Raw genomic sequence first — 8,308 nt, 5'->3', positions numbered from 1 at the left:
GGGGCCGGGCTGGCATTGCTAATTGTGGCCTCGCAGCACCAGCCCGGGCTGCGGGACAAAGGGGGACGATGGGACTCTTTGCAATTGCCCCTCTGCTCACAGGGCAAATGCACACACAAGGCTGTAATCAGCTGCCGAAAGCTGCTAGCAACGTTCAGCACCAGGCGCTGAGTTGTTCACTTTCAGATGAATATCCAGCACAAAAGGCCACAGGGGATCCTGCTCGAGAGAGCTGACTGCCTTGGAGACCGGTGCCAGGGCTGCCCAGCGGAGTAAAGAGCCTTAGACATAGTGTCTAGACTGGAGACATGCATCAAGGAGAAGCGGACAGGCTCTTCCCCTTTCAGAGCTTGCCAAGAGCAGGCAGGGCCCAGCCCGGAGGCCCTGCATTCAGACAGTGACACTAGTTACCACACAGAGAGCTAATGCTCCCCAGAAGACTGCAGCAAACCCATTGCCACAGCCCTGCTCTCGATTAGGCAACGTGCTCCAGCTACTGTTCAGGGAGAGGTGGAGGCCGTAAGCCCAGTTTGCCTAACAGCTTCTGCTTCGCACCCGGAGCCAGGACGTCAGCCACTGCTTCTGCGATGGGAACAGAAGTGTCCTTAGATCCCTACAGCAACAGCCAGCGTAACCTAACCACAACGGCCACATCTGTGGCCAGCGGGAGAGGACAGCTGGCACCAGGACTGCAGCTGTCAGCTCTGCTCTACAGGTGCCTACAAGATCCTGGCACAAGACTAGGAACAGCATGGCCAGATGCTGAGGCTCGCTGAAACGAGGTCTTCCCAAATGGCAACTCAGACCCATGGCAGACCGAGAGGAGTGACAGAGGCTTCTGCAGCAGCTCGTGGCTCCCAGAGCCCACGGGAGCTCCTAGCATTTGCTTTCCTGTAGCTGTGCTGCAAACCACTAGCCCAAAACTCCCCAGGCCCCAGCCTTAGCACCAGCCCTCGCTCTCCTGGAGGAAGGGACCACGAGGGACAAGGTGAGTTAGCTGCAGCATCTACCCTGTGCCGTGGTGTGACCTGAAGGCAGGCCCCAGCCCTCCAACTTACTTAGTGGATTCCTTGAAGAGCTCCTTGGAAGGTTCCTGCTCCAGCCTCTCACAACAGGCATCCACCAGCTGTGAGGGGACTTCAGGCACATGGTCCTCACTCTGGGAACAAAGGGATGGAGTCAGACATAGGGAGCAGAGCACAAGGATACTCCCAGGAAGGGCCAGTGGGAAAAGCAGTAATGGTCGCTTGTGAGGTGGTGGTTTGGCTCTGTACTCTGCCCTCACCATCCTGCCCAGCACGTTCGCTGTGACAGGACATCGGTAATGACACCTTTCCAACTGCTCTACCATTGTAAACAGCAAACACAACCCTCTTACTCACGTTTGGCTTCAAGTACTTTTCAATCAGGTGCTGCCCGCATTCCTTCCGCTTCTCATCTGGAGCCACTTCGTACCCTGCCTGCATAGAGCAAACAGTGTGAGGAGCAGGTCCAGCCAGGAACCAAGCCTTGCTACTGGGCAACAGCTGCAGAGCAGCAACACCCTCTGCTCAAGGTTTCCCATGCTCTCCTGGAAAACCAGATCTCCAGCAAACAGCTCCCTAAACAAAGGCCCAGCCCTATCTTGGAGAAACTGCAACTCACAGGTTTTTCCTTCAGGAAAACCCTATGTGCCCAGAAGTACCTGGCAACTGCTGGAGCACCCAGGGGCAACCGGTCCGTGCCCAGGGTGCCAAGAACATCCCTGCCTCCCCCAGTGAAGCCCGACAGGCTTTGCTCTTACCACAGCATCCAGGAACTTGACGCAGCGTGACAGCTCAGGTCGTGTCTCACAGAACTGCCGAAAGAGCATGTGCCCAACGGGCTGCTTCTCGCACAGGCTGTGGTAGTCCCGCTCTGCAAATGTAGAGAAGATCGCTCACTGCCAACCTCCAAAGAGGCAGCCACAGCCCACCGCCCCAGCCACAGGCGGCGGTGGAGGGGCTTGCGACTTGTAAGCTGGCTGCTCACAGGTCCCACCAGCCTGAGACTCCCAGGAAAGTGAAATGCACCCAATGGGGACAAGAGGCATGACTGAGCTTTTACGTTCCCCTATGGAAGATCTTCTTCCTTGAGAGAGGTTTGACCTGCTGTTCTGTACAGCCTGCCCCTCTTGTTTCTAGCAAGGGACCTTCATGTCTCCTGCTTGCCTGGAGGCTCTCTTCTCAATTCTCTCCCCACAGAGACTGACTGACTACTCCAGACACACAACTTTCCTTGGAACATGAGGAACACACTGAGCTTATTTCGAGGCAGATCTTCCAGGCCAAGAGTTGCTCTGATGACTCTTGCAAACCACTCATATTCCCAAAGGCCCTGCTGGAAGCAGCAGCATTAAAATGGGAGGCACCATTTCCACAGATGTCCTGTTAACGCTGCACACAGCAATTAGAACCCCCCACTCCACGGGACAGCCACTCGCTTGTACGTCAACTCCTACTGCCCTCTGGAGCTTGGCTTCCCTGCTGATTCCTCCTACCCCTCTCTGAAGTCTGGCAGCCCAGGCACAAACCCCTTTGACTATCCAGAGCACTTCCAGTTCTCTGCTTTTTGTCCTCCCCTTCCACTCACAAGACGTCGTCTGATCATGGGCCAGAACAGATTTCTGTTACAGCCATTGCTAGCGAGGGCTGCGGGCTGCCTGGGGTGCAGATGTGCAGCCATCCACCGGCTCGCAGGGGATCTTCCAGCACTCCCCTGGGCTGGGTGCTGCCGGCCTTCCCCTCCCCGTGCAGCAGTTTCTCCCGAGGAAGCTGCGGCTTCCTGAGGGTGCACGAGAGCGCGGAGACGGCCGGGCTGCGGTGGGGGAGGAGGCCACCTCACCAGCTCCGCCGCACCGGCTGGTTTCCTTGTGTCTGCAGGGGAAGGAGTTCCCTTCAGCTGGGGAGGACGAGGGTTTGCTGCTGGCGAGAGCAGAAGATTTTGGCTGCCCTCGCCGCTGCCCAGGCTCACACAAGGTTGCTCCCTGTGGTCAGGGCACACAAAGCTTAATTCTGCAGTGGGCAACCAGCCCACCATGCCCACAGTCCTGCCAAGCCTCTGGAATAGGAAAGAAATGCCTTTCTAGCAGGCTGCGAGGGGAAAACAAAACCACTCCAGCCAAAGAGTGACCCAAGCACGAGGAACGGGGTCATCTCTACCACGGGGAAACCAAGCGAGGCAGCTGCCACCTGGGCCAGAAGCACTTCTCACATGTCTCCCCAAGGGGAAGTGGGGACATGGGTGGTGACAGCCAGCCACTGGGAGGGACTTGCCTCCCAAACCTTCACAAGGTTACTGTCCCGGACAGTGGGACAGCAGAGACAGACAGACCACCAGCACTCACCACCGGCAAACGGGCAGCACAACAAAGGTGAAGTTCAGTGCTGGAAAACATGTCATGACACTCACATGAAGGGCAGCTGCAGGCAGAGGACAGGCATCAGCTGATGGAAAGCTCTGCTGAGGGCACACAAGTCAGAGAAGCAGATAGGGGTTGGGACAGCCAAGATGGGAGCTGCAAGGAGAGCCCAGGCCAGAGCTGTGTTCAGTGCTCAGAACTTGCTCCAGAGAGGCAGTCTGCAGCAAAACCAAGGTGAGACTCTCTATCTGACTACACTCGGCTGCAAAGCCAGCCCTGAGAGGTGGTGCATGGTGTGCACAGCAGCAGGGAGGTGGGGCACGGCATGCACCGGGCTGTTGTGAGCTTGGAGGTTACAGTGTGGATGACAGAAGTTGAGTTATCCCAAGTGCTACAGTCCCATGCGCCCTCAAAGGGAACGTCCCTTCTCCTCGGGGCTGCCAGGACCTGGAAAACCTAGGCAGGGTGGAATTGGGGACTGGAGCTGCAGAAACCTCCCAAACCCACTTGGCCCAGTGACACCTGCTCTGAAACAAGGCCAGCGCTGTGCCACTCTCCAGCTGGCAGCTGAATCCGGAGTGATAACTTAAGCTCTCCCCTTCCCAGGAAGCAGAGCAACCCCACCCTCTGTGCCCCAAAACAATTTCACATCATCGCAGGACCAAGCCTGCTGGACAAACAACATTAAAACCACGAAGAGTATAAAGTGCAGTATTAAAATGACAGGCCAAGTCCTGCCCAACTGTACAATTCTCATCCATACCGCACAGCAAGAACCCAGTTTTGCCCGAGAAAAGCTGCTGCATTAGTGTTAGAAGCCGAGGTCTGCAGAGCAGGGCTGAATCCCAGCCAGTAAGTCCAGAGGACGTTAGCAGGACCTTTGTTATTTATGCAAAGGCACCCCAGAGTGACACTCCAAAACTCTGCAACACCGAGCAGGTCTGTTTGCACAGAGGTGGTGGTGTACCTCTAGTGAAGCTCATCACAGTCTAGAAGGTGTGTGGGTACATCAACAGGCACTATCCAGCAAGCACCACGCAGCTGTGACTTACCTACCCCTCGTTTCTTCCCTGCCCCCTGAGCTCCAAGTGATCCTGGCTGCGATTTGGCCAACACGTGCCCCGTTATATGTTCCTGACCCTCACGGGGCTCAACTTTGGGTGCATAACACCCACACATGCTCACCCACCGGCCCCACTCTGGAGCGGAGCCCAGGCGCTGCTCAGCTCCCGCCAGCCGCCGCGTCTCACCGAGGGTTTGTCGAAGATCCTCGCAGAGGCTGATGTGGGGGAACTGCAGCATCTGGCGCCATTTCTTACTCTTGCCTTTCCGGTTTCCACCACCACCTGCAGGGCACACAAAATTGGTACCATGAGTTATGAAGCAAGGACGTCCGACTGCAGCCTTGCCTTGCGAGGAGCCGAGAGAGGAGCCACCCTCCGTCCATTTACACGAGCAAGCCCAGGCAAGGAAAACAAGACCAAAGTGGTACTGCCGTCTCCTGGCTGGTGGAACAAACGTGTTAGAGCCTCTGACTGCCAGAGGAAGCGGACGGACCAACCACTCTGGCTGCTGAACAAAGCCCCCACCAAGAACATGAAGACCTTTCCCCTGGACATCTCAGTTAACTTGTATTTAAGATGGGAGAATCAGCGCAGGGGCAGGAGTGCCTAAAGCCACAGGTTACTCTATGCCTGTACAAGAGTTCTTGGCTCCCAGGCCTGTCCTCAGGACCTCTGCATAACTAATGACCTCTGGAGGCCAAGCCTTGCTCACTGTGAAGCTCTTCCTGCTGTAGTAATGATGTTCATGCCACCTACTCATTCCAGACTGATTGCTTACTCCAGGGAGGGGCTCTCAGAGGGAGGACATGAAGCTGGGAGACAGGAATTCCTGCTCTAATCCCGGCTCCACAGACAACTCACTGCATTGCCCGGGGCTCATCGCTTCAGTTTCCCACCTGTGAAGTGGGGACACTCCCACCTTTCTCCAGAGATAAGCCAGCCTCAGAAAAGCAAGATCCAAGAACCAGATATTATTCCAACTTCAGTTGCTGGAGTAAATGCCCAGTGCTGTAGGACAGGGTGGGAGAGCTTCTAGATAGACCAAAAAATTTACATCATAGCAAGCACTAAGTACTGATATACTTGTACGCCTGATTGCTAGGATCAGCCAACCTCCAGGGATTGCCTTCCCCCTGCCCGGTACCAACACACACACAGTCTCCCACCTCCCTTTGGAAATACATTAAACCACTCTGCTGAGTTGGGCCAAAGGCATGGCTTTTTGAAATCTGAAGGGCTGAACATCATTTATCAGCTCTTGAGAAACACTTTCATAACATTTTTCTCCACTGCGGATGCAATTCAGCCCCAAACCCTAGACACAGTCCCTGGGCATCCAGCTCCCCATGCCGCAGGAGGCCTTGGTTGGACAGGCAGGTGGGACGGGGCCATCACAGCCGGCCTTCTACAGGGCCAGCCCCAGGTCCAAGCCCCTGGCATGCTGCGGGTCGCTGCGCTACATCTGCCCCACACCAGCAGCTGGGCTGCACGACTGTACAAACTCAGGAAGGAAGTGACTCAAGGGTAAGCAGGGGTGGAAGAAACCAGCAGCACCGACACCTTCTTGTCAGCCACAGCTTGCAGCAATGAAATGGACGGGAACAACTAAATGAGGGCACAGGAGGACAAGGCATCCTCACCCCAAGAGCTCTCAAGGGAAGGCAGAGCTGTGCCCCACAGCAGCTGGAGGACGAGGACCGGCAGCTTGCATTTCCTCGAGTTGTTTGCTTTGAAAGGAGGCTCCAGCGCCCTTCACGCACGGTTCTCCCCCGCCCTCCTGGCGCTGCAGCAAACAGCCCAGCAGGGAACTTGTCTCCTGCACACCAACTGCCCAGCACCCCCATTTTGGGGATGGGGCAAGGGGTGGGCCGCCTCCACCCAGAGCTCACCACAAAGGAGTTTCAGGGCTTGGTGACAGCTCAAAGCTGGCCTATTGTCCCTCTGCCAGAGGCCAGCAGGCAAGGGGGACAACAGGGGAAGGATCCTTCACCTTCCCTGGGCCAAGCCCTCCTAGAAGAGTTTGAAGCATGGTAGAGCATGGTCATCCTATGGCAGCAGCTGAAGATGGCTGTCAGCAGCCCCCCCAGCAGGTACAGGGTGATCTCAGCCCTGCACTCCCACACCAGACCAGGAGGCTCCCAAAAAGACTGGGCTAGAGCAAAGCATCTGGTGCTGCCAGACCTGGTCAGCAAAGCGGCTCTGTCCTGTCACACAGGCTGCCAGAGCTTGCCCCGGTAGCCACCACGGCCACCCAGCCACGGGTGGGAGAGCCGTGGACGGGCAGCACAGCCACCCGTGGCTCTCACAGGCCAGGAACCGTCCAGCATGAATGTGCCAGTGGATCGTATCTGCCTGCAGCCAAACTGCCCACCGCCTGCCGAGGCAGAGGCACCAGAGGAGCACTGGGAAGCACTGCAGCAGCTGTCCAACGCCTCGCTCTGCATCAGCAACCAAACTCGGCTCTGCCGAAGGCACAACAGGAGCCAGTCTCCTGGTCACTCACTCCATATGAGGCAGGGTCTCGTGTCTAGAGGTCACAAATGCTGCTGTTTGGCGTTGTCTGGATTTGGTTTTGAACCAAACCTTGCCATTATGAACCATAATGTCATGGTCCACCACGGTCACTGTGCCTGAAGTACCTACAAAAAGCCTGATTTTCAAGCAGCTCAAAAATGTTTCTGTCCGTGTAGATTTAATTTTGTTGCTCTTTGCTCCTACAAATCTAATCTCCAAAGCCCTTTAACTGGATTTCACTGGGCCCCTCAGGCTCCAGAATGACTTGGTCTGGCCAGCTGCACACCATCGGCCAGGAGGGACTGTACTTCCCTGCCAGTTTACGGGATCTAATGAACTCCCTGACGCCTGGCTGAATCAGATCTTCTCTGCAAAGGTCCAGGATCCTGTGTGACAGACTTCCCAGCTCCCTCCTTAAGCCATCCTGAGGCTTCTCTGCACAGCTCCCCTGTACCTTCCAGACAGCCCTGCTGCCGGCAGGCTGCATCCCGCACCGAGGCCCTGGCATTCAGCCGTGACCCCTGAAGAAGCAGCAGGAGGTTTGTGGGCCCGCAGCAAAGCTCCTGGCGCTGAGCGGACCAGGGGCCAGGGTTGGTGTGAAGGTGGTGGAGGGGTGCGGCTCACCGCCGCAGTTTCGGGATCGGCCCTTTTGTGGGAAGCAGCCATTTACCAGCCTGAAATCAACTTTTTTCTCCTAAGGCACCCAAAGCTGCTTTTCCCCTCTGCCAGAGGAACAAGAGCAGCCTCCGGAAGGGGTAAGGCTGGAGGCTGCCAGCACCGGCGGGAGGCAGGCGGGGGCTGCAGGGCGGTTTCCACACGGAGAGGCAGTAAGACCACCCTAGGAGGGCTCGACACCCCCCGGAGGCAACACAGCACGGGGCGCTGAGCAGCCCCCGGCTGCCCGGAGCAGCACCCAGCGCCGGGGCTTCATTTAGAGCCGAACGCTTTGAGGCGGCCTGTGCCCAACCCGCGCCGTTACCTCCGCACCCCCAGCAGCGCCGCGGGCAGCCAAGGCCGCGACCCCCCGGGAGGGACAGCCCAGGGCCGAGTCCCGGGGACAGACATCGCCGGAGCCTGCAGCCCGCCCGGCCGCAGCCCAGGGGGGCGGACGCCGCTCTAAGAGGCGGCCCGGCTGGCTCACGGCTCAGGCCACCGGCCGGCCGGCACCTCCCGGGCGCTGGGCTCGCTCCGCGGCCGGGCTGCCCCGGGCCCGCCTGCCCCACCGCCGCCCCAGGCCTGCCACCTCCCCGCGGCCCCCCAAGCTCCGGGCACCGGCGTCCGCCCGGCGCCGCCGCTCACCTTCGCGGGCCTTGAGGAGGACGGTGTTAGCGACGATGTTCTCCAGCTCCAT

At 57.9% G+C, this 8,308-nt stretch overlaps 1 protein-coding gene across 1 annotated transcript; it reads right to left on the bottom strand.

The window, feature by feature from the left end:
- Nucleotides 1–1,054: 1,054 nt before the first annotated feature.
- On the bottom strand, nt 1,055–8,308 carry GRK6 (G protein-coupled receptor kinase 6). Its single transcript, XM_050905609.1, has 5 exons — nt 8,257–8,308; nt 4,630–4,725; nt 1,784–1,896; nt 1,383–1,460; nt 1,055–1,159 (listed from the first exon to the last, which is right to left on the bottom strand). The coding sequence occupies exons 1-5, from the start codon at nt 8,306–8,308 to the stop codon at nt 1,055–1,057; spliced, it is 444 nt and encodes a 147-aa protein (XP_050761566.1).

This window comes from Gymnogyps californianus, chromosome 14 (assembly GCF_018139145.2).
Source record: "Gymnogyps californianus isolate 813 chromosome 14, ASM1813914v2, whole genome shotgun sequence".
In the NCBI taxonomy this organism is placed as follows: domain Eukaryota; kingdom Metazoa; phylum Chordata; class Aves; order Accipitriformes; family Cathartidae; genus Gymnogyps; species Gymnogyps californianus.
The sequence above is the reverse complement of the archived record's forward strand: the minus strand, read 5'-3'. Positions and strand labels throughout refer to the sequence as shown.

Excerpts from the sequence above, each read along its gene's own strand:
- GRK6 (XM_050905609.1), bottom strand. The coding sequence starts at position 8,308 with ATGGAGCTGGAGAACATCGTCGCTAACACCGTCCTCCTCAAGGCCCGC. Across the intron at positions 1,897-4,629 it reads GGATCTTCGACAAACCCTCG|AGCGGGACTACCACAGCCTG; the intron begins GTGAGACGCGGC and ends CTACATTTGCAG. Across the intron at positions 1,160-1,382 it reads AAAAGTACTTGAAGCCAAAC|AGTGAGGACCATGTGCCTGA; the intron begins GTGAGTAAGAGG and ends CTTTGTTCCCAG.